Below are 24,840 nucleotides of genomic sequence, written 5' to 3' on the forward strand. Positions count from 1 at the left end.
CAGCTGGTTATGTTAACCTGCTACAATCGTCGATAAACATTTCTGCCAGCCGCATTTTTGTAAACAATGTGCACGTGTTGCGGTCGCATGAAAAACCGGAGTTCGTAAATTGTATAAAAACCGTAGTGAATTAAACGAAAAGTAAATTTTGGATGCAACAAAATGGCTGCTATAACAGAGAAATCAAAAGACACAAACACATTTCGGGTAAGTATCATTAGATTTACTCCACAAGAAAAGGTGTCTAAGGTGCCTCGTTTTTTTGTCGCCGCAGTTCAAATCGTTTACGGAACGCGTGAATGAAATCGACTTGCGGCACCTGGCGCTCTACCACATAGGCCACAAAAATGAGCAGCTCGAGGAAGTAGAAAACGAGACGTATTTCCAGCAGACATTGCAAAAGTGGAACGTGCTCAATCTGACCGAGGAGTACAATTACTTCAGTAAGCGATGCCGCAACATTGTCACGCTTCCCCAACTGTTGCATCAAAAAGACTTTGTAATTGATCTGTTACTGGAGCGCTTGGCCACTGCTACAACATTGTCGCAGCAGCCGCTGCTGGAACTTCTCTATGTGCTGGCCCGCGATTTGCGTGAGGAGTTCTATGCGTATTTCCAACGCGTGCTCGACAGATTGATCTGTCTGCTGAACACACAGGATGCGGAGCAACTGGAATGGACGCTCATCTGTCTGGCGCATCTGTTCAAGACGCTCAAGTCTTATTTAAAGCGCAACATTGGTGTAGTCTTCAATGCCATTCTGCCGCTGCTTGACGAACAGCATTACCCGGATCATGTGACCAACTTTGCCGTCGAATGCTTCGCTTACATTGCACGCGATGTGCGCGACTTTCCGCGCTTTCTTGCCTACGTGCTGAAGACTGTGTTACGCGAGCAGGTGGAGAGCGTGCATGGCTGCGGTCGGCTGCTCTACGAGATTCTGCGTGGTGTCAATGGCCATCTGCATATCTGTGCTGCCGAGTTGGTTGCCCATGTGCTCCAGGTGCTGGTGAATGAGGGAGCGAGTCACACTAATGCACAGACGGCACTACTTTCCGACATACTGCAGCACAGTCTCGGCTTGTTGCTCAACTTTATTCAAGTGGATCAGAGCGTCGTGCTCTGGCAACAACTCTGCGGCGCCGTCGCCAAGCCAGAGTTGAGCGTGACGGCAACGGTGCAACTGCTGGAACTAATGCTACCTCTCATAACCCACAAGGATGGACGCTACATTGCGGAACTTTCGCTGCTGGTGCCCACAATGCTGAAGCTGCTCGACCGACACATGACACTGACAACTGCAGAGCCACTGCAGCAGTTGAGCACGCTGGTCAGCAGCCTATTGCAGGCGCGGCAGACGCAGCTCAGTCAACTAGACGCAAGTCGTCTGCTGCAGCAGCAGCTAAAAGTGCATCAAGTGTCGCGCGTGGTATACGTCGAGTTCATACTACAGATGCTGGACTATAAGCAGTTTGAGCTCTTGGTGCTGCCCCATGTTGTGGCCCACTATGAGGAGCAACTGGACGAGAGTGCGTTGGAGCTGCTGGCACGCATTGTACAGCACAAGCGGCCACTTGCGGTGGATGCGCAGAGTCTGTCCGACTGGCAGGCCTATGTACTTCAGCTGAAGCAGATCAAGACCATGACGCATGTGGAGAAGCAGTTGCAGCACATTGATGTCAACGACGAAAGCCAGTTGCTGTTGTTGCTGCTGTTGCCCCATTTGCGCGGCTTCAGCAAGCAATCGCTGGAGAGCAGCCTGCAGGTTGCCATTGAACAGCAGCTTACGAGCACCTCAAGTTACGACTCCCAACTCTTGCTGCTGCTGTTGCAGACTCACGCGCTGCTCAAGTTCAAGTTGACCAAGAAGCTGCGGCATCAACTGCAGCAGACCATGCTGCCTTCGATTGCCAGCGATCCTCGGGCTTTGGCCTGCTTACAGTTGATGTTGCTGAAGACCAGCAAAGGCGAGCTGGACGCCAACGATGTGGATGCCATTCTCGAGCCAGTTTCCCAGCTGCTAAGTCAGCCAGCAGCACAGTGTCGTCGCATGGCTGCACATTGCCTGCAGCTGCTCGGTGCACTGCGTGTGAAGAACAATCCCTACGAGTACTTTGCTGGCGCCTGCTCCATTGAGCTGACTGTGCACAACTATCGCGAGCTGTTGTTGCAACTGCAACAGCTGGAGCCGGCTGCAGCACAGTTTAAGCAGTATGCGCAGCTGCCACACTTCAAGGAGCATGCTGTCAGCCTTCTGCTTGGATTGCTTTACAACAATTTCAAGTTCGTGTGGGCGCCAGTGCAGCAACTGCTGGCGGAATACCTCAAGGTGATGACCAACGACGAGTTCTGGACACTGTTCAAGGCGAAGTTGCTGCAGACAAACGAGTACATCGACTACACCAAGGAGACGACGACACTGGCACAGCCCAAGCAACGGGACTACAATTCCTCTGCGCTGGGATCGCTGCTGCCGCTGGAGGAGTCGCAGCAACAAATAACGCTGCAACAGGCATTGAACTATCGCCAGCTGCTCTGGCAATGCATTCCCAAGTTGGGCAGCATTGCGGAGGTGAAGAATGCGGATCTGGTGCGACTCTTTCTGCAGTTCGTTGAGCGCGAGTATCGCGGCCAGCTGGAACACGCCGAGTACACCTGGAATCTACAGGAAACGGCGGGTAAGTAAGCTGAAATCCTTGCTAGACTGTCGCTCATTGATTACGCTTTCCAGCCGATGATATCGAAGTGGATGAGGAGCCGGAGGAGTCAACGCCAGCGAAGGGTCGCCAAAAGCGCAGAACGCGCAATCTCCATGCAAAATTCATACTACAGACACTTCAACTTAAGCTCAGCTGCTTTGTCGCCCAGCCCAATCCGAAGGCGCTTCATCGCGAGCCAGAGATGCGCGAATTTTATCTGGAACTGCTCGCTGGACCCAATGCGCAGCTGCAGCAGCTGGCTTTGGACTGTCTCGTGGCCTACAAACAGCCCGCAGCGCTGGTGCAGCACAAGGAGCAGCTGTCGGGTCTCGTTGATGAGGCCAAGTTCAAGGCATCGCTCACTGGCTTCGAGTTGAGCAGCCTGGCTGCTCAACAGCGCACAGAACTGATGCCCTACATGCTGCGTCTGCTTTACGGACATCTGAACAAGGGCAACCAACGTCAGCTGAGTGGACAGCAGCGTAAGACACTCATTCTGCGCTTTCTCGGTCAGTTGGATGAACAGGAGATTCTTGGTTTCCTACGAATGGCGTTCAGTCGATTTGAAAACTATACGAATCAACCAGTCGAACTGTTGGTGGAATTTGTGCGCAAGGAGTTTGTGGCGACGTCTGTGATTGCCGCACGCCAACTGCAGAGGATCGTCAATCTGCTGGAGCTGATACGCAAAGAGTTTGCAGGTCGACTTAGCGCCGATTTCCAAGTCTATGTGCTCAAGCTGCTGCTGCTCGCCGGCGGAGTGTCTCAGCAAGCATTGAGTAGCCATGGAGCGGCAGGAAAACTTTTGAATGCTTATAGAAATGTGCGTCATGCTGCGCTCCAAACCCTGGTCAGCTACTTTGACCAGCTGCTGGACAATGCGGAGCTCTGGCAGCCATTCCAACTCAGCGCCATCTGTGAGGTCTTCGTTTGGCCTAATCTCGCACGCCTACCGCAGGAATCAATACATGCGCCAACGCCACTGCTGAAGCTGCTGCTGCTCTGGGGCAGCGAACCCCGTTTCCACAGCTGGTTGCAAGAACGTTCCCCGACAGATGCGGATGCGCCAACCATTATGAAGCAGTTGATGGCGCTGCTGTTGAACGACAAGGCCAAGCAACTGGTGCGTCGACCATTGCTACAGCTGGTGGAACAGTTGCTTGAGTGTGCCAACTCAAAAGAGAAGGAGGACGATCAGGCACAGGGCGCCCTAGCACTGGCCATACTACAACCCTACATACCCGATGTGCTGCAATTGATGCAGGCCAGCTGGAAGCAAAAGAAGTCCGGCAAGCAGTCGCTGGACAAGCGGGAACTGAACATTCTCAGTCTGCTGACGGTGCACGTGCAACAGCCGGAAACCTGCGAGACACTGCTGCAGCTGCTGCTGCCGATCTTCACCAAGCAGGCTGCGAATGCCAATGCCAGTCCAGAAACGGTGCTGCAGCTGATACAGACCCTGGCAAATCTCAGCCAGCGTGTGCCCGCTCCACATCAGTATGTGCGTCAACTGGCGCCGCTCTTTGAACAGGTGCATGCGCTGCCAGCGCGCAAATTGCTCTGCGAACTGCTCGCGGAGATGGCCAAGCGACTGCACAAGCAGGCTAAGCAGGAGCAGCAGCTGCAGCCGGTGGCGGAGCAGCTGCGTGAATGGGCACGAATTGTTCTGCTGCTCAATGCGTGGGACAAGCGCTGGTTGGAGCAACCCGACTACGACAAGCGATTGCAGGCACTCAACGAGCTGAAGCAACAGCTTGAGCAGCCCAAGGAGCAGGTTGCCATTGACTTGGAGCTGGGACTGCTGGTCACATACAACTGCTTCTACATGCTGCGACACGTCTCCGATCTGGGCATGCGCGTCAACATTGGCGAGCTGTTGAAACTGCTGCTGCCGCATCTGACACGTCAGCTGAAGCAGGAACAGCTGCACCACTGGTTGGAGGATTGTCTGTTGCCGTTGTTGCAGCGCTGCCTGCGTGACGAGCGTCACGAACATGCGCGCAGTGAAGCTATCGGATTGCTTGGTGAACTGGCACGTCAGTGTCCTCAGGTGCATGATGTGCTGCGTGATCTGGCGCCGCTGACGGATCAACACGATCTGGAGGTGGATTTCTTTGAGAATATGCTGCATCTGCAGACGCAGCGACATGGCCGCGGACTGCAGCGACTCGTCAATATTGCTGGTGGCGCCAGCTGGCGTGCCACGCCTCCCTGTGCTCGCAGTCTCACGCAGTTTCTGCTGCCGCTGGCCACACGCTATCTGCTCAGCGAGAAGCATTCGGGCAAGCATACTTTGGTGGATGCCGCCATCGAGGCGGTGGGTGTTATGTGTGAACTGCTGCCCTGGCAGCATTACCAGGCTGTGCTCCGGCATTACTTGCAGCGTCTGCGCCACTCGCATTCCCAGCAGAAGCAGTGCGTTCGCTTGGTGGTACGTGTTCTGGACGCCTTCCACTTTGATTTAAGCAATGCGCATGCGGATGTTGCTGCACTGGCGCAGCTGAAGCAGAAGCTAAGCGAGTCCGTCGTCGAGGAACAGCCCAAGGAAGAGAAGGTGGAACAGACAGAGGGTGAGCCAGAAGAGAAACCATTGAAAGAGGAAGATGCAGAGATCGACTTTGAGGCAGACAAAGCGGAGGAGGAGGAGACTGAAACTGAGACCGAGCAGCCTAAGCAAAGACAAGACAAAACACTGACACCCAATGCCGCCAAACGGGTGATGGCCACCATTACCAGCGTGCTGCTGCCGACCTTGAATCGCGCCATCACCGAAAAGACGAACTACGACACCAAGCACAAGGTGAACAGGCGTCGGCTGAGCTACGAGCGCGAAGAGGAGGAAATCCAGCGGGTGCCCATTGCGTTGGCCATGGTCAAGTTGCTGCAGAAGCTTCCACAGGAGCTGCTGGACAACAGTCTGCCAGGTGAGTAGTGTAGCAACATTATTCCGCTTCTCATCCTTATTAATTTCACTAATTTCCATCAGGTATCTTCATGAAGGTTTGCACTTTCCTGCGCTCCCCTCTCAAGTCTGTGCGCATGCTCACTCGCGACATTCTCAAGAAGATTATGCTTACACTGGGCGGCAGCTGCCTTGGATTGCTACTGGAGCAGCTGCAGTCGCTGCTCACACGTGGCTTCCAGGTGCATGTGCTCTCGGTGACGCTGCATGGCGTTTTGGATGCACTGCGTGGCCAATTGCAGCCGACGCACATTGAATCCTGCCTGCAGAATCTGCTTGAAGTGGCGCTGAATGACATCTTTGGGGATGTGAATGCCGAGAAGGAGGTGGACAAGATTGTGGCCCACACGCCAGAGGCAAAGCCCAGTGCCAAGAGCTATTTGACACTCAACATTGCAGCGCGACACATCAGGGACAACTGTTTGCTGGATCTGCTGCTGCCCTTCAAGGAGCAACTGGCGCGCACACATTCCCGTAAGGTGACGCAAAAGATACAGGAGTGCTTTGCCAAGATCGTTGCGGGACTGGTGGAGAACACGCACATTGCACGCGAGAGTTTGCTGATCTTCATCTACGGCACGATGTCGGAGAGCATCACGGATCTGTTGCCCGGCACACAGAAGCGACAGCTTAGCGCCAAGGAACAGGCACTGATGAGACGCGCTCGTCCCGATTGCCTCCTGCTGCAACCGGCGCCTGGACGACGAAGCGTCACCACTGGCAACAAGCAAGTCAAGTCCAGTGCCCAGGCTAATGCCCATATCCTCATTGAGTTTGGTCTGGAGCTGCTGCACTTTGTGCTGAAGCGCAAGAAGCTCACGGATCTGGACTATCAACCATTTCTGCATCCGTTGCTGCCGTTGTTACGCGATGCCCTGAGCAGTAATCATGCGAGGACCACCAGCTATGCTCTGAAGTGCTACACAGCCATCTGGCTCGGCGAATATGAGCTGGCCGAGCTGAATGCAGAGCACTTGGCTCCAGTGGTCAAGCGCATGTTCGACATCCTGAAGAACTTCTCCACATTTGGAGCCACGCGACAGGAAGAGAATGCACAGCTGGTGCGCGCCAGCTTCAAGGCTGTGGTGGCGCTGCTCCGCAAGTGCGAGGATTATGCGCTGACTGCCGAGCAGATTGAGCAGCTGCTGTTGCACATCGAGCAGGAGCTGCAGGAGGGAGAGTGCAGTAGCCAGACCATGTGCTTCACGCTGCTCAAGGCGCTGGTGGGCCGCAAAGTGGACACACGCTCGCTGCACGACCTGATGAAGCGATTGGGTGATCTGTCGATCATTTCGCAGTCGGATCATGTGCGCGACGAATCAAGGAGCATACTCATTACCTACATCATGGAGTATCCGCTGCAGCAGCGTGTTGAGCAGTTGATGAAGTTCATGTCCGTTCAGTTGGCCTATACGCAACCCTCGGGCAGACAGTCGGCCATACAGTTTATGCTGTCCATCATCAACAAATTCCCGCTGCAGATGCTGGCCAAGCATTCGGAGTTCCTCTATCTCTCCCTGGGCACGCGACTTGTCAACGACGAGGACACCGCTTGCCGACGAGCTGTGGCCGCTGCTCTCGAAGCTCTGCTCGGCCGACTCAACAAGCTGCAGCGTCAGCCACTGCTCGACTTGACACTTTTGTTCTTCACTTCACCACAGTCCAGCCAGAAGCCAGGTGTTCGTGAGATGGCTGCTGCAATGCTTTCCCGCTTTGTGCAGGCGGAACGTGGCGGATTCGCAGAGCGCCTGCCTCTAGTGCTGCCCACACTGGTCGCTGTACTCACGTTGGGTGATGTCAATGCTGGCGGAAAGTTTGTGCGTGCACTAGGACGTGAAGCGTTCTCTGCAATGGACTCGAGTGTGCCGCGCAAGCGTCGTCGCAAGGTAAGTGAAGGGTTACATTTAAATTGCTTTAAAGTTACTAATAGTTGAAATTTATAGATGGCTGCAGAGGAAGAATTGCTGGCGGACATGGATCCAGAGGCACGGCTAGAGCATCAGCAGCGCTGCATTGACCATCAGCTGATACAGCTGCAGTATTGTCTGCTTAAGATTTTCGAGCACTGCGGCGAAGTGATGCTCTCAAGCGAAGAATTTGCCCCAACAGTGGACGAACTGGCCTATGCATGTCAAAGATTGCTGGCCCATGAGCATAACTGGGTGCGTTGCAATGCAGCCAAGCTGCTCACACAGATCCTGGCACATTATGACTACGATTATGTGGGCCAGCAGCTGGTTGGCGTCAAGCGAGAGCACAAGACGGAGGCCAAAACATTAGAGTTTATCTACGCTCAGCCAGCGCAGGATCTGAAGAGCTTGGTGCTGGATCTGTGTGCTCAGGTAACGCCTGGCGAGACGGCACAGGAGATGATTGATGAGCTGGTCAAGATACTGCTCTATGTGGCGCACATGCTGCGGGATGTGCCCTTTATCATCAAACAGGAGCCGGATGCCGATGCAGATCAATCTGATCTACCGCCAGCTGGCAAAATCAATCTCAATTGGCTGGTGCGGAACATTCGCTTCTTGATCAACAAGGAACTGGCCAAGGCGCCACACGACACCAGCATTGTGAGTAGCATTGTTAACCAATGTCTGTCCTCGATTATGCTCATTAATGGTTTCTTTTGCAGCGGACTGCTTTGTTTACGCTTATCGAAGGACTGAGCACATTGCTCAGTGTGGATGTCGTCACACAATTGGCTCCTCCATTGCTGCAGTCCCTGGTCCGCGAAATGTCCGAGGAGGATCAAAATGTGGATGCCGAGTTGCGGCAGCTGGCATTGCGAGTGGGAAGTCGTCTTCGCAAACGCATCGGTGCCGAGACGTACGACAAGCTTCGCAATGTGGTGCAAACCAAGTTAATGGTGCGCCGCGCCGAGCGACGCAAGGCGGTGGCGCAGGAGAAGATCCATGATCCAGAGCGTGCGGCTAAGCGTAAGGCTGGAGTGCAGGAACGAAAGAAGGCCGCCAAGCGCTTGAAGACTGCTGTCGTCCGTGGCAAGGCGCCCGACATGAAACAGAAGCTCAAGAAACGCAAACGGAAAGCTGAAATGGAGGGCTTTTAATAATTAGCATAGTTATAGAATTGTATATTTCTAGCTAGTGTTACCCGGTTTTATATACATTTAGAAGATTCACTATATTTGGATGTCCAATGACAAAGAAAGAAAACACAAATTGTTATCATATAAGCATAGAAATAGATATTTACCAAGAAAATTTCAAATATAACAAATGCAAACTTATTTCATATTATAAAAAAAGTATTGGCTTTCTCAGCTGCTTTATTCGAATATGCCTCGTATTTCAGTTGTTCCATGCGGCATTTTACTAAAAAGCACGTTGATGAATTTTTGCACATGTAGTTGTTTTCATTATTGATGTTGTTGTAGATGACAGTTGTTGTAATTGTAGTATCTCAAGTCGTTGTTATTGGCCGCTAGATGTTGCCACGAAGGGCTAGAAGTGAAAAATTACTAGGTGAAATACCAGGCGAACATAAATCAGCAGCAAGCTGCATTCGAGAAAGTCACTTGCAGTAAAACCACTTGCTACTTTATTTTGCTCGTCTGGTATTTCAGTTGCACCAAGCGGCACTTTTCAAGAAAGCAAATCTAGTTGTAGTCATTATTGATGTTGTTGTAGTAGTTTTTGTTGTACCAGACAGTTGTTTGTTGTTGTTATTGTAGTATCACATGTTGTTGTTATTGGCTGTTCGATGTCGCCCCGAACGGCTAAACAGTTAAAAATTACCAGGTGAAATACCAGGCGAACATAAATCAGCAGCAAGTAGAATTACAGAAAGTCACTTGCAGTTACATTTTTTGTTGCATACTTTGCAGGTGCACTGGAAGTTTTTTTTCTACTCACCCTCTTTCTCAGTTGCTCTTCATAGTAAAACCACTTGATATTTTACAATGTTCGCCTGGTTTTTCAGCTACTCCACATGCAGTTGTTGTTATTATTGATGTTGTTGTAGTAGCTTTTGTTGTAGAAGATAGTTGTTGTTGTTACTGTAGTATCACATGATGTTGTTATTGGCTGTTCGATGTCGCCCCAAACGGCTAAACAGTTAAAAATTACCAGGTGAAATACCAGGCGAACATAAATCTGTAGAAGGCTGCATGGCAGAAAGTCACTTGCAGTAAAACCACCTGCTATTTTATTTTGCTCGTCTGGTACTTCAGTTGTACCATGCGGTACTTTTCAAGAAAGCTGCTCAATTTTTTTCACTTGAAGTTGTTGCCATTATTGATGTTGTTGTAGTAGGTTTTGTTGTTGTCATTGTAGTACCACGTCGAAAAAGTGGAAAATTACCGAGTGAAATACCAGGCGAACATAAGACAGCAGAAAGCAGAATTACGGAGTCATTTGCAGTTAAAGTTTTTGTTGCATACTTAAAGGATGCGCTAGGAACATTTCTGATATTAGTGTCGAAGAATGCATTTTTAGTAGGAAAAGATTTTTCAAAAACTGCATTCTGACCCCATCCTTTTTGGATGCTAATTAATAGATTTCGGCTCCACCAATCGAAGGCTTGATGCCTTGTCAAATGCGCCAGGATATGCGAACATATATCATATGATATATGAACAAGGATCCCTTTTATAATATAATATATTTCCTTTCAGCATCCAGCTATATCATATTTGAAAAACTTTATGGAGTCAAAGATAAGTATAAAAAAATAATATTTATAACAAAATGCAACGTAGTCTAAGCTACGAGTCTATTTAAGATATACACTAATCTAAGTCAGGTTAGAATATAAAATACATACTCTGGCATTAACTTTTTTTTAACTAATACATAAATTTAAATTAAGCTTTGGAATACAATCAATGGTGCTTTGTTACAGCGCGATCACAGCTGTTGAGTCGCAACAGATGCTTGGCTAGATAGCTGAGCAACAGAAGAACCAATGTTGTCGCCTCCATGATGACGAAGTGCGAAATGGACGAACCGATCTCCAGCCATGATCCAGTATTGCGGACCAAGAATAAAAAGTTCAGTCCCATTATGTCACAGATGATCAGCAGACAGATAAAGATTTGTCGTTCCTGCTTGCGAGCATAGTCACAGTAGGTGTACACAATGGATAGATTGAGTACGACGGGCAAGATTAGCTTAACTAGCACCAGCGACATGATCATAAACGGTGCAAATTGGCTGAGAAAGCAGCGTGCAATGTTGGGATCGAAGGAGCTAATGGATGCAATGTTGCCGCTGCCGAAGAGCGAAAAGAATGTGTATAGGAGCACAGTGAATGCCAGACGTAGTGATGACTGCAGAGATCTCTGTTGATACTGCTGCTGCAGTGAATCCATTCCTTGACGCTGTGCGGCCAATGCTATGCTCAGTTCCATGGCCAGCAGCTGCACAAACAGTGATTCGTAGGAGGTGCACAGCAGCGTGTAAAGTGCGCTCAGATTGTAGAGTATATGTGCTAGGCGAAGTTCCAACGCCTTCTCCTTGTTCAGCTGAATGGACACAATGGCATAGACTAGATACAGCCAACTGGTCACTTTAAGGGGCATTGGGATGGCCACCTGCTGGCTATGCAGATGAACGCATGCTGCTGTGTTAATCAGTATCAGTGGATTACACCACTTGGTGTGCCAACTATAGCTGCGGCTGCCATTGCTGAGGACTGCTCGCAGCAGGACGAGCACAATCCCGCCAAGTAGTAGATAGCGATTCTGGTAGCCGACTGAAGGCGGCAACAGTGGAAAACCAGCGAGTACCAGCACCAGAAGTATCCAAATGTAAAACTGCGACGAGTTGCGTTTAAAGTTGCTCCAGTTGCTGCCGAAGGCAAAGGCCACGAAGCACAGTGAGATGAGGCGACGCTCGAAGAAAGTGTAGACCAGCAGCTCCGCACAGCCAATGAGCAACACGAATTGCAACTTTGACACCTGTCCACTTCGCGCCACTGAAGGATAACGATAATCACAGACCTCTATGTTGCTGTTACTTCCTGTTTGTCGTAGAGCTAGCAGCCAAACCGGCAGGGGCAATAGCATATAAAATCCCACGGCGAACGGTACAAATTGTGCCACAATAAAGCCAATCAAGAATACTCCACCAATAGCTATGCTGAGCGTCAATGCAGACGCATCTCCAGAGCCAATACTTGGTTGTTTTCTGATGGATGTGCCTTGAATTAGCAGTCGATATAGATAAAGAATCCATCCCAGAAACGTGGCAGTTGTGCAGAACAACATGACATTGCGATAGTATCCATGGTAATAGTCGATGCCCTCCAGCGCCAACTGCATCATGTCGCTGCTCTCGGCAAACGTCGCTGTCTTTGTACTAAAATCGAAAATTCCAAGCGTTGTCAGCTTCTTGAAGCTCTTCATGTAGGGCGTAAAGAGGCCTCGCTGGTGCTGCTCGTGCAGACGTATATATTGGGCGAGCAACTGCAACGCATTGCTCTGCGCTGCCATCGCCTCGTACTCAACGCCAACGCTCATATAACCAGACGGCAGCATACCAAAGTTGTTCATTGGAGGCGGCAAACCAATCAGAGCCGACATCAAAGGCGCTAGTTGCGCCTGTTCCAGCTCGTGAAGAGGCAGCTTCTGTCCCTCATCGTTGGCCACGAAGCTGCTGGCTGAAGAAGCACTTCGTGCCACGCCTGCACCCCACAGCATAAAGGGTGTTTCCGTCTCATGTGCGGCACCAGCTCCGTGAGAGCCTGTATAATAAAGCTACTTGGTTAGGTTATTCCTGCTTAATTCACATAAGTAAATGCCTTACCTGAGTCCGTCATGCCGTGGTCCGAGGTTAGTAAATAAGCAGTCCGTTTATCGGGAAAGATCTCTTCGAATTTTTCATAAATCTGAGCTATTTCATTCTCCGTGAACTGAAGATTCTCCAGGAAAAGCGGTGTGCCGGGTTTATGTACATGACCTGCTGTATCCAGTCCCAACAGATGCAGAAAGAACACAACCTTCTTGGCACTACGCAATTCTTCCTGTTTGCGCTTCAACAGCTGCCTCACCCTTTGGAACACCCATTCATCCTGTTTGTAGGTCTTTTGTTGGCCAGAGAAATCCAGATCATGATAGGCATCAAAATACATTGGGCGTCCGCCATCGGTCAGCTTCTCGAATATGTGCAGCACATCGTGGGCACCCCAGGCATAGGTGTGGCCACTGCGATTAAACAAAGTGTCAAATTCTATGGGGTTCTCCTTCCAACCACGTGTCACCGCCGACGGATCTTCATAGAGGCCAGCAATAAGTGCTATGTGCCCCGGCCGTGATTCCGTAGGCACATGAGTACGGGAGATGCCAACTAAACCGTCTCGCAGGAATATCTCCCGCAGATGTGGCACATGGTTGCAGTTGTCGGTGAAAAATGAGTCAGCGCGCAAGCCATCGGTAACAATTAGAACCAAACGGTCTGCTGGGGGCTCTGCTGGTAATGCTGGTTGTGGGTGAAGTCCCTCGATGACAGGTGACCGAAAATAGATCACAAATATGGAGCCCAAAAGCAGCACGTGTACAATCAATGCATAAACAATCCACATCGCCACGAAAGTGTAAACAAAATAGAAACAGCAGCTGACAGCTGGTGCTCTTAACCGGTACTGGTATCGAGTACGAGTATACTCTCAACTGAGTACTATTCTTGACAGCTGTTTTTTGTTGCCGGTCTTATTACGAGTAGTACTTGCTCACGAAGTCATTAGCGGCAGTGTTGGAAAGTGTTTTAATAAAACCGCCGATTGGATGTCGTATCAATTTTTATGTTTAAAAAATAAATTTTCTATACAATAGTTGAATGAAACTAACCATTAATTTGATATTTTGTTCAAATAAAACACTTTACAAGTATATTCTTATTTATCGTTGATGTTATTTCATAGTAGATTTAGTACATTTTTAAAGACAACGGCGGCCACATTGTATCCAACACTAGTTGTTACGAACAGCGAGGCAATGCAGCAATTGCGGCATTATGCACTCCGTGGCCTGGCCAGAAGTCGATTTTATTCAACGCGACCACAGGGAGACCTCTACGATGTGGTGGTCATTGGAGGCGGGCATGCCGGCACAGAAGCTTGTGCAGCAGCAGCTCGAATGGGTGCGCGCACCTTGCTCCTCACCCACAAACTGGAGACCATTGGTGAGATGTCGTGCAATCCATCGTTTGGAGGCATTGGCAAAGGACATCTGATGCGTGAGGTGGACGCCCTAGACGGTGTTTGTGCCCGATGCTGTGATGTCTCCGGTGTCCACTACAAAGTGCTTAACAAGCGACGTGGACCAGCAGTGTGGGGACCCAGAGCTCAAATTGATCGACAACTCTACAAACGGGCAGTACAACGTGAGTTGTTTGCTACTCCAAATCTCGAGATACGTGCTGCGGGCGTTGACAATCTGTTGATTGAAACGGATGAGACATCTCAGAGTGGATCGCGTTGTCGAGGAGTTCTTCTCGAGAGTGGAGAAGTGGTGCACAGTCGCTCAGTGGTGCTGACCACGGGCACTTTTCTGCGCGCTCACATTAACATTGGCCTCGAGGTGCGGCCAGCTGGACGCATTGGAGACGCACCTGCCAAGGCGTTGGGTGAAGCATTAAATACTCTTGGTTTTCGCATGGGACGTCTGAAGACTGGAACTCCGCCTCGAATTGCTAGAAGCAGCATTGACTTTACGAAGCTGCAGAAACATGATGGCGACAATCCGCCTACACCGTTCTCCTTTTTAAATCGCGAGGTGTGGATTCCCGCCGAGGATCAGATGCCCTGCTTCCTGACTTATACGACACCACGTGTCAATGACATTGTGCGTGACAATCTGCATCAGAATCGACATGTTACCGAGGAGATTACAGGGCCACGTTACTGTCCATCGATTGAGTCGAAGGTGCTGCGATTCGGTGCCAAGGTTCATCAGGTTTGGCTGGAGCCAGAGGGATTCGATAGTCCGCTGTGTTATCCACAGGGCATCTCGTGTACTCTGCCCCACGCCCAGCAGGTGGAGCTGGTCCGCGCCATTGCGGGTCTGGAGCAGGCGGAAGTGGTGCAACCCGGCTACGGGGTAGAGTACGATTACATAGATCCACGCGAGCTATTTCCCACACTCGAAACGAAGCGAGTCGCCGGCTTGTTCTTTGCCGGACAGCTCAACGGCACCACTGGCTACGAGGAGGCTGCCGCACAGGGAATTATTGCTGGAGCCAATGCGGCGGGCAAGTCTCGGCATGCCGATGGCCGGCAACTGAGCATTAGCCGCACCGAGGGCTACATTGGGGTGCTAATCGATGACCTGACTTCGTTGGGCACCAACGAACCTTATCGCATGTTCACTAGTCGCGCAGAGTTCCGTCTATCGCTGCGGCCGGACAATGCGGATATGCGTCTCACGCAGAAGGGCTTTGACTTTGGCCTGGTCAGCGAGCAGCGCTACAAGCACTTCCAGCAAACTGAGCACAAGCTTAAGGCGGGCATTGAAGCGCTCAAAGGTCTGCAGAAGCACAGCAATTTCTGGCGTCAAGCACTAAATCTGCCCCAAGCCAAGGCGTCTATACAGAAATCAGCTTTCGAAATGCTTGGTGTGCCGGCTGATAACATTTCTGTTGATCAGCTAATAGAGCTCTACCCCGACGAACTGAGTTGGTTGCGTGACGATGGCGATATTGCGGCAAGACTGAAAATTGAAGCTCTTTATGGTTTCTTTGTTGAGGAGCAGCTGCGGGATGTGGAGGATGTGCGCAGAGAGGAAAGACTGTCGATTCCCGCTGACATTGACTACTTCTCCAAGTCCTTGAGTCTGTCCAACGAGGAACGCCAGAAACTGGCGCTAATACAGCCCCAAACAATCGCAGCTGCCAGTCGCATTCAGGGCGTAACACCATCGACGATTCTTCGTATCTTAAAGTACGTCAAGAAAGCGGAAGTTCTACAGGCATAGACCATGTCATTTCTATTAGGGTTTTTTGTTTTTAGATTTGTAAATATGTTTTAAAAGATTAAAGTCGAATATATGATTTTTAAATATGTGTCTTTAAGGGGTAAAGAAGAAGGAACAAGTTTCATAAAAAAAAGCCAAATAGAGTTAAATCTCTTACGTACAGTTTATTTAATAAAATCATAAATGCCTTAAGTAAAGTTGCACAAGATTGATTCAATGTTTTTGTGACACGTTCATGTTGCTTGCCACAAATACGTAACGTGCTCGTGTATTTGACAAATGTAATTATTATTTTGTATTTTGGGATGTGTTTGTTTCTTGCTTGTTTTATTGTTATTTGCTGTTATTACAATCATAGTTTCAATGGTTCAACATTTACTGTTGCGCTTACTGTTTTACTGTTGCTCAAATGAGATATCTATTTGGATTTGTTGCTTGTTTGTTTCTTGTTTGTTGTTTGTTGTTAGCTTAAAAATTATGTTTTACACTTTGTATTCGGTTTTACACACACAACGAAGATTGAGGGAGAAATACGTTTAATTTATGTATTTTGTTAAGGTTTTGCTTGTATCTTGAAACTATTATGCATTTATTTTATTTATTTATGCCATCGCATATTTGTGGATTAAGTTTATACGCGCACCAATTAATATCCGTAGTATCCGTATTTATGGATTATCCAAGAAACTATTACGATTATATTAGTAAAATATATTCACTTGCACATCATTCAAAGAAAAAGAATGAATGAATGTGTGAATGTATTCGAAGCAAGTAGTTCATGAATGTACTCGTTAAATCCAATCAAGTATGATACGACAATGAGTTCCATTTTATATTTTATGGTTACTTCTTTAACACTTTTCATGCTCATTCTGCACTCTTCTTGATTATTTTTCCATTTTGCATTTTTCATTTCAATCAACTTTCATTTTGTTTGTCTTTTTATAATATCACAGATTGCTCGAGATTTTTATGAATTAAAAAAAAAAGAAATAATATAAATAGAAATAAAATTCTTTATTTTAGGCAATCTCAAACATAAATAAGAACGTTTGGGTGCAATTCGAAGTGAAAGAGCTAAAGAACTGAAACTTTTCAAAAAAGGATACATAAGAATGTATACAATAATATATTCTTTATGTTATCAGAGTTCGGTTGAGCTATATGGTATTAGCTACTTATCCATATGTATGTACATATCGTTTGTATCGATTGTATCAATTGTAAACATCAATGTTAATGAGCTTAATTACAATATAATGTTAGGCTTTCCTAAACACTTATTGCATAGTTCTCGTACTCCATTTCATTTTTTTTTGTATGCATTTGCTGCATTTGTAGTTGTAAGTACTTTTTTTTAAATGTTGTATAAAAACTGAACATACTAATAGAAACTCGTTTTTTTGTAAGGGCCAAAAAGTTGCTCACTTGTGTAAGTAAAAAATTCGACAATTTCGAAAAATAATTTAAGCCTTTTGCCATTTCCCATTTCGTTTTAGCTAATCCATTCCAGATTATCGCATATTTGTTTTTGATTTTGTAATATGTTTATTGGTTTTTATTTTCGTTATCTTTTTACCTAAAATTCAGTTCCATTGTATCTTTACCCAGTTACATTTACATAATACATACATTTTCCGTTTCTTTTCATTATCTTCCATTTTCGTTTTTGGTTCGTACTCTCCAAATCACAATTATTAGCAATTTAAGAATAAAATATAACTATACAGTATTAATTTACTCTTTCTTTTGTATATGTGTTTATATATAAATTTACTTACGAAGTTTTTAATCTAAATGTTTACAACTAAATATCATTATTTATTTTATATTATCGAGACGTTCATTTGGTTGTCTTTGAATTGAGTAGTTGGATCAAAGTACGATTACTTTTAGATCGTTTGTTGTTTTTTTTTTTGTAATATCTCACAATATTTATAAGTTTTGCTTTCCTTTTTATACATTTCTAACTTTACATTTTATGCAATTTTTTAGTTGACTTTTACACGAGTTTAAAATTGTACGAATATTCGTGTTATTTGTTAATAAGTTGTAATTGTATTCATTTTTTTTTGTTAGATTGTAACACCGAGAACAAACAAGTATCTGTATCTTGATATCTGCTAATGGGATTTACACAATATTTAATTTGGTTTATTTGAGTATGTTTAACTAATACATAAGCGGCGCTTGCAGTTGCCTATTGCCAATTCTACGTATATCAGCTTTTTTAGGCGCCACTTTCTTTCATATTTTCCAGTCAGTTAACGGTTGAGGGATGGATCACCGCTCTATAGCTTTAGAAACTCATCGAGCATTCGCTTACGCTGCTGATGCAATGCTCTCTCAGACAGCAGATACATTCCAATGTCGCCAAAGTTTTTCATTAGTTAGTTGTTGGAATTGTTGAATAGCTGGTGTCATAAGGCGGTGGCTTCTTCCACGCTACTGCTGCGACCGAGTGCCCCAACCGAAGTCTTATTGTCTTCTGAAAATAGCAATACAATTTCAGAATATTAAACAAAACTTTTATCTAGTTGAAGATAAGAGATCTGTATGGGAATAAAGGTCTATTTTTAACCGGGATAATGAAAATCATAGCCTATAGAATGTTTTCTGATAATTATTAGAAAGTTAAAATTCAACAATTTTTTTTATAAGAATTAAGGTACTTTTGCTCCGCAATCAAAGCTGCTAACTAGATTTCTTTCCTAGAATTTTATGAATATTTAATTTGTATCAGAAGATAAGAATTAAAAAGTTTCCACTGAAAGATTTTTTGAGCTTCATCTTGAAATGTAAATAAAGCTGAAACACAATATAAAAATGAAAAAAGAAAACAACAAATTGTAAACAAAATGATTTATTTAGGCAACGCTAGAGTTAACTCTTCACAATTAAATAAAGGGCGAAATCATAATAATAATAATGATAATAATAAATTGTAATAGTAAAATTAATAATAATATTATGCATTTGTGTCTAAACTAGACGATGAGGATGATGCAATACGTTACAAATTATTGTATACTCGGTTAATGAATACGCTACAATTAATAAGTATTCATTTAAAGTTAATGATTTATAAATAGGCATTTGGATTAACGGCTAAGTTGAAGGTAGATGTTAACTAGTTCCGATTACGCGCATTACTAACTACGATCCCCACATCCGAGTGCCCGACTAAACTATTCTGTATTCTGTATTCTGTACGAAGTGTGCGCGATCGATCATCTGGATGTCTCGGCAATGGGCGTGGCACTCGTGGTCACCTCGGCATCGGCAGGCGGAGCAGTTGTCGCAAGAGTCGAACTGTTGTTGCTGCTTCCATTGTTGGTGCTGCTGCTCACCACTGGCGGGGAGTGGCTGCCACTCGTGGTCGATGTGACGGCGCTGCCGCCAGTCACGACGTTATCAGGCGATAGTTTGACTCGCTGCGATTGCGAGTGCAACTGCTCCTGCTGCTCTGGTGACTTGTCGGCGATCTCGCCTCCCTTACTCCCAGGCGGAGTGCATGCGGCTAGAATCTTTGGACAGAGCTCTGCTCCACCAGGGCTATTACCTTGTGCGGCTGCACTGGCTGCAGTTCCAACGTTGCTTGCACTGCTCGAGTTGTTATTGTTGTTGTTGTTGATGATGTTGATGTTGGCGTTGCTGCTGCTGTTGTTGTTGTCCGAGTTGGGTGGACTTGTGCTGCGCCTCGACGAATTTTCCGGCGAGCTGTCTGGCAACAGTGTCTTCTCCTGGCTGCCACCGGCATTGGGTGTTGCCGGCTTCTTCTAGCGCCACTGGCGGCGTGCCACGCTGCAGTGCATCCTCCTTGACAGGCGCACCCTGAGGTACACCCGTCTCCTTGCCATCCGTGGGACCATTCGACTCGATGCCGTTCAACTCATGGGCAGCCGATGTGCTGTTGCTCACAATCGACTGTGCCTGATTGCTAGAGTTCGAATTGGAGCCGGTCAAATCGAGCGTGGTCGGTTCATGAGTCACTGGCGTCGTTGTGGCGACACCGCTGCTCTTCTCCATCAGCACCGATTGCTGCTGCTGTTGCTGCTGTGCGGCAGCGGCCACTGCGGCAGCAATGTGATGGCGCATCGCATGCGGACTGCTGGCGGCACGGGATCCGCCATTGGGCGCCGAGCCAAGTGGCGGCGTGATCTTCGGCGATGTGGGATGCGCAGCCGCACTGATCGGCTGCTGATGGGCAGCGACGGGATTGAGGCCGCTGGCCACAGCGGCAGCCGCATGCATGGCGGCCAGATTGTGGTGATAGTAGTGGCTCATGGTCGGAATGTGCGAACTGGGCGTCGGCGTCGACGTTGTCTGGGCCATGCTGCTGGTGGCCACCGTCAAATTGAGGCTGCTGTGCGGCGACGCCGACGTGGCTGCTGCCGTGCTGCTGGCCACACCAGGACTGGGACCAGCTGAGGAGCTGGCCACAGTGTGCGGCGGCAGCTGATGCACCGCATGATGCGGCGATAGATGCGCATGGCTCAGATTGAGGCTATGCGGATGCGGGCCTAGTCCCAGGGCCGAGAAGCTCGGATGCGGCAGCCCAGCGGCAGCGGGATGCGCCGCCAAGCCCATCGCCTGCTGCAGATGATGTAGATTGCTGGGTCCGTGTCCGGGCAGCGGCGGCATGCCAGGCATGCCCAGATTGAGACCCATGGGACTCTGTCGCTGAGCATTCGCCGCCGCCGCATGGTAGTGCGTCATCCCGGGCAGCCCGTGGAGTCCGGCGGGCGGACCACGCAGGCCCAAATTGATGTGCGGCATCATGGAGCCGAGCAGGTTCCGATTCAGCGGCGAGTACAGCTGGTTGGAGTAATGATGCGTCGCATTCAACAGCTGCTGACGCTCACGTTCGCGTGCCTCGCGCTCTTCTTCGCGCATCTTGCGCTCGCGTGCCTCCTTCTCCTTCTGCTCCTTCTCACGCTGCTCCTTCTCACGCTGCTCGCGCTCACGTTCGCGCTGTTCACGTTCCCGTTCGCGTTGCTCCTTCTCGCGCTGTTCGCGCAGCTCGCGTTCCTTCTCACGCTGCATCTCGCGCTCGCGTTCCTCTTCGCGTGCCAGACGCGCTCTGTGCTCCTCCTCCAGCTTGATGCGATCGTGCATGGCCGGCGAGATGCCCAGCGCTGCTCCGGGCAACATGGAGTACAGATGCGAGTACGGTGGCGCCATCTGTGGATACAGCGCCGCTGCATGCGGATGCGAATGGTGTCCGCCGGCGGCGCGGAACAGCTGATAGCGGTGCTCCAAGTACAGGGGATCCGAATAGGGCAAGCCTGCCGCCGGATTCAGAAATGCTGCAAAGGGTAAAATGTTAATTTCCTCTCCCTCTTTATATCACGGGTTAAACCTGACGACTCACCTGGTGGAATGCCGGACAGACCGGCAAAGTGTGAATATGCCTCCAAGGGAAATGCGCCCGCCGGATGCATGAGTCGCTCATCGGATCTGTACGGCTGGAAGCCACTGCGCGCCAGCAGCTCCGGTTGCAACGCTGCCGTCTGTGGCGTGTGACTGAGTCGTGCAATCTTTTCCGGCGGCTGTGGCGATGGCGGCGAACGTTTCTTATTGGCGGCCGCCGAGCGATCTTCCACTGAGACGCCACCGGACGACACAACGCCGCGTCCGGCCACCGAATTGAGTGGCACAGGTACAGGTCCGGCATTGCTTGGCGGTCCAGCGGCCACTGATGTGGGCACACTGCGATCTCTGGACACGCTGACCCCACCATCATCCTCCTCCTTGATGTCCGCCTGCTTGGCCAGTGTGCGCAACGCGGCCGCAAAGGAGCCGCGTGCACTGGCCGCTGTGGCAGCATTGATAGCACCCGGAGGCACGCCCACTCCGACGCCTACGCCCGCTAACTGTTGCTGCACAGCCGCGGCCACAGCCTGCTGATGCGCCTGATGCTGTTGCTGCTGCTGCTGCTGTTGTTGCTGTTGCGGCGACTGGGCGCCAATGTGGTTGGTGGGCAGGGCGTGATTCAGCAGTCCGCTGGAGGACGTCGGCGGCGCTGCTGGACTATTGGCAACCGAGGCACCGGGAATACTGCCAGAGTTGGGCGGCGTCTGCAGGTGATGCGGCACAGGTATATGCGGAGCTGGGCTCGTCGCTGGTCGCTTCTGTCCAGCCTTGGGCGGCACTGTAAGTAGAGGAGAGAGGGCAAGGAATCTTTTAAATTGATGTCTTTGGTAATAGGTGCATTGGTTAATTGGGAAACCCAAGTAAATAATTTGATTTGTTCACGAATTCCTTATAATTCAGATAACAAAATATATTCTAAATGATCATAGATGTCGTATACCATTTTTTAGCTTACATTGAAAAATAACTTTAATTTGTTTTAGATGCACTTTTAATTCAAAGTCGCATTTAACAGCTCTGCTTTTAACAATCGAAGTTAAATTTAACATGTCTAAATTCAACAAAATTAACTTGAAGCATGTTAAGTTCAAGCATCGACATATAAATAAAAACAATATGAAACCTTTGTTTTATTCCCTCAATTTGAGTAGTCGAACACTCCCGAGAAATGGTTTCATCTTTTTATACCCGCTACCCATAGGGTAGAAGGGTATTACAACTAACAGGCAGTAGGAGTTATCTCCGACCCTAAAAAGTATATATATTCCTGATCAGCGTCAACAGCTGAGAGAATATTAACATGTCCGTCAGTCTGTCCGTATAAAAATCTGTATCTCAGAGAATATAAGAGCCATAATTTTCCTAAGACATCATTTGTTTCAAATTTTTGCCACGCCCACTTCCGCCCCCAAAAATCAATAAAATTCGAATAACAAGAGTAATTTTTAAGCTAAGTTATATAAGAAACATTTTTGTAAAGAAAAACCGCTACTTATGATACTTAGCTTGCTGTGACTGCCAATCTGGTATATTTTGCACTCTATGGTATATTTTGAATGCATTACTATATAAATATACCAAATATAGTCTTTGATATCTTTTTAGAACTTTGCTGTATATTAATTTGGTATGTTTGAGGTATATTAGCATAATGTTCTGCTTTTATTGCAAAAGGGTATCGGATATCAAACTTATTTTAAATAAGAGTTGACTTTAACTTTATTTAGATAGCATAACTAGTTAGAACACCCAAAATAAGCGAGCATGCGAAACAAATATTGGCCATTACTTATGGCATACTTTTTTGTTGGCACAATTCATAGAATAATATTGTATGTGGTCTCTAAGGCAGAAAGTGAGCAACATTAATCGCAAAATTTAAGTGAAGCGACCTGGTTTTAAACCTTTTAGCTGTGGCTTAACAAGAGCGCTTCACGAGCAGGAACAGGAATTGCGGGCGTCGGGCGGATTTCCTGTGCTAATAACTGATTGATGTCGCTTCACTAACGGAGTTGACAGAGGTAAGTGCGGGCGGATGGGCAGATGGGGAGGAGACGGGCAAAAATTGCGCATACGCCTCAATGCATTTGCAACTGGTCCGGCTCATGGACTCGGGAACGAGACCAATGCAAGGATTTTGGATATTGAGTGAGACCAGCTGGAGGGGAGGGCAGGGGAGGGGAAGTCAGGTGGGAACGTCGCAAAATGCAAATGGGCGGGCGGCCTGAAACTTGAATTTCGGACATGAACACCCAGCCATGCACCTAACCAATTCGGAAAGAGAGGTGGAGGATGAGAGAGGAGTGTATGTGTGTGTGTGCTTGCTGCTGGCCCACTGCTGGCTGTTGTGCTCCCCACGTGGTTTGTTCTTTTGAGGTCTTTTGCTCACGGCACAAAATTGCACGCCCAACGATTTTATCGATTCTTGTTTCTCGTTTCACTCCGGCCAAATTGCTTTCAGATATGACAGCCACGCCCTCTTGCACCGCCCCTTTCAGGTCAGTAGCAGCGCAGGTGCTCACAGAAGCCTCAGCTCGCATTCAATGCCAGAATGGAATTTCCGATGATGACGGTGACAAGGACTAAAACCATTTGCTGTGTTCTTTGTGCAACATGCCAGTTGAATGGCATCGTCACTTCGTCATCTCAGCAAACGATATTCCTCTGATCTAATTGTAAACTGAGGTGGATGCTCAGTTCAAAGTGATATTTAGTCAGACACGGATATATTCTTAAATGCAATGCGAGTTTATTCAAAGTGACAAAAGTCAAATTGCCAAATCGTTGAAGTTTTCATTAAATGCACGAAATGCATTCGGAGAATTTTTATGTGCGTGCCACATGCAGTTGCAGTGGCAGTTGCCTCCTCCCCATCCCCATTCCGATCCCTCATTCCCACGTTTTTGAGAACAACAGCAACAGCCGTTGCCTAAGCTCCTAGTTGGATTGCTTGCTGTTGCTGTTGAGGGAACATGGCTGGCATAGGCAAATTCTGTTGTTGGGACAAGCAGGCAGGCGGGTGGCATCCACATGCTGCATGGGGCATGCTTGCTATGTGTATTTACCAAACTAAACCGAAATAATGCCCGAAACTGCAGCAACAGCAACAGCAGCAGCAGCAACAACAATAGCGCGCTCTTCACAACAACAATAAAATGCCAACGAGTGCAAAAGCGAGCTGAGTCCCGATCCGTGTCCGTGTCGGTGTCCGTGTCCGTGCCTGTGCCCGGGCCTCACAAACCAAACAAAGGCGCCTCCGATTCCAGCGTATTTGCCAGTTTGCCTAACTGCGTGTGGGCCGACCTGGGAGTGGGTTTGTTGCTGCTTCTGCTGCTGCTGTTGCTGCAGCCATCTGATGCTGCGGATTGGCACCATGACTATGTGTGTGTGTGTGCAACTAGCATTGGGACTACGTTGGATGGGAGAGAGAGGTGGGAGATGCGAGCGCGACCTCTGTTGGTTTTCTGCTCGGCTCTACACTCGTCGCTCTTGTTTGCCATGAAATGCCTGTTTGTTTGCATGGGTTTTGTGTACTTCAACATGGCAGCCATTGCCACATTCGTCCCCTCCCCCCCCCCCCCTCACAGTCTGCTCCGCTGCTGCCTTGGAGACCTAGCTCTGTTTTTGCATTGAGCGGCGATTTGCTGGCATCAGCGTTATTTGCCGAATTTAATCAGAACACCAGCACGAGAGAGTCCCTCTCCCCTCCGACTCGCCTCGTCTCGAATTATTTTGAATGGATATAACTCGATGCAACACGATTCGATTCTCAACGCAACTCAACTCATCGCAACACAACACAACACAACTCAAACTGACTCGACTCTTAAAGGCATCGCATTCAATGCAATTCAGTTGCATGCATTTTT

At 48.3% G+C, this 24,840-nt stretch overlaps 4 protein-coding genes and 1 long non-coding RNA gene across 5 annotated transcripts in view; 2 read left to right on the plus strand and 3 right to left on the minus strand.

Annotated features, from left to right (window-relative positions):
- Window positions 1-46: 46 nt before the first annotated feature.
- LOC117567942 (small subunit processome component 20 homolog) lies at window positions 47-8,743 on the plus strand. The gene is made up of 6 exons (XM_034248237.2): window positions 47-207; window positions 275-2,678; window positions 2,732-5,623; window positions 5,686-7,547; window positions 7,605-8,234; window positions 8,297-8,743. Exons 1-6 carry the CDS (start codon window positions 163-165, stop codon window positions 8,729-8,731), a joined length of 8,268 nt encoding a protein of 2,755 aa, XP_034104128.1. The 5' UTR covers window positions 47-162; the 3' UTR covers window positions 8,732-8,743.
- Window positions 8,744-8,841: 98 nt separating this feature from the next.
- Window positions 8,842-10,200, minus strand: LOC127565736 (uncharacterized). The gene is made up of 3 exons (XR_007955087.1): window positions 9,750-10,200; window positions 9,537-9,648; window positions 8,842-9,125 (listed from the first exon to the last, which is right to left on the minus strand). It is a non-coding gene; the product is annotated as an uncharacterized LOC127565736 (long non-coding RNA).
- A 185-nt stretch (window positions 10,201-10,385) lies between these two features.
- On the minus strand, window positions 10,386-13,282 carry LOC117568011 (GPI ethanolamine phosphate transferase 1). The gene is made up of 2 exons (XM_034248334.2): window positions 12,429-13,282; window positions 10,386-12,366 (listed from the first exon to the last, which is right to left on the minus strand). The coding sequence occupies exons 1-2, from the start codon at window positions 13,201-13,203 to the stop codon at window positions 10,505-10,507; spliced, it is 2,637 nt and encodes an 878-aa protein (XP_034104225.1). The 5' UTR covers window positions 13,204-13,282; the 3' UTR covers window positions 10,386-10,504.
- A 228-nt stretch (window positions 13,283-13,510) lies between these two features.
- On the plus strand, window positions 13,511-15,822 carry LOC117568012 (protein MTO1 homolog, mitochondrial). The gene has a single exon (XM_034248335.2). The coding sequence runs from the start codon at window positions 13,529-13,531 to the stop codon at window positions 15,590-15,592; it is 2,064 nt and encodes a 687-aa protein (XP_034104226.1). The 5' UTR covers window positions 13,511-13,528; the 3' UTR covers window positions 15,593-15,822.
- Window positions 15,823-18,448: 2,626 nt separating this feature from the next.
- Window positions 18,449-24,840, minus strand: part of LOC117568010 (uncharacterized) — a 94,961-nt gene continuing 88,569 nt past the window's right edge. Inside the window, 3 exon segments of the mRNA XM_034248333.2 lie at window positions 18,449-19,375; window positions 19,377-20,904; window positions 20,970-21,749. Coding sequence (XP_034104224.2) covers window positions 18,826-19,375; window positions 19,377-20,904; window positions 20,970-21,749 — 2,858 coding nt within the window. The 3' untranslated portion in view covers window positions 18,449-18,825.

The sequence above is a fragment of the Drosophila albomicans genome, chromosome 3 (genome assembly GCF_009650485.2).
Source record: "Drosophila albomicans strain 15112-1751.03 chromosome 3, ASM965048v2, whole genome shotgun sequence".
In the NCBI taxonomy this organism is placed as follows: Eukaryota; Metazoa; Arthropoda; class Insecta; order Diptera; family Drosophilidae; genus Drosophila; species Drosophila albomicans.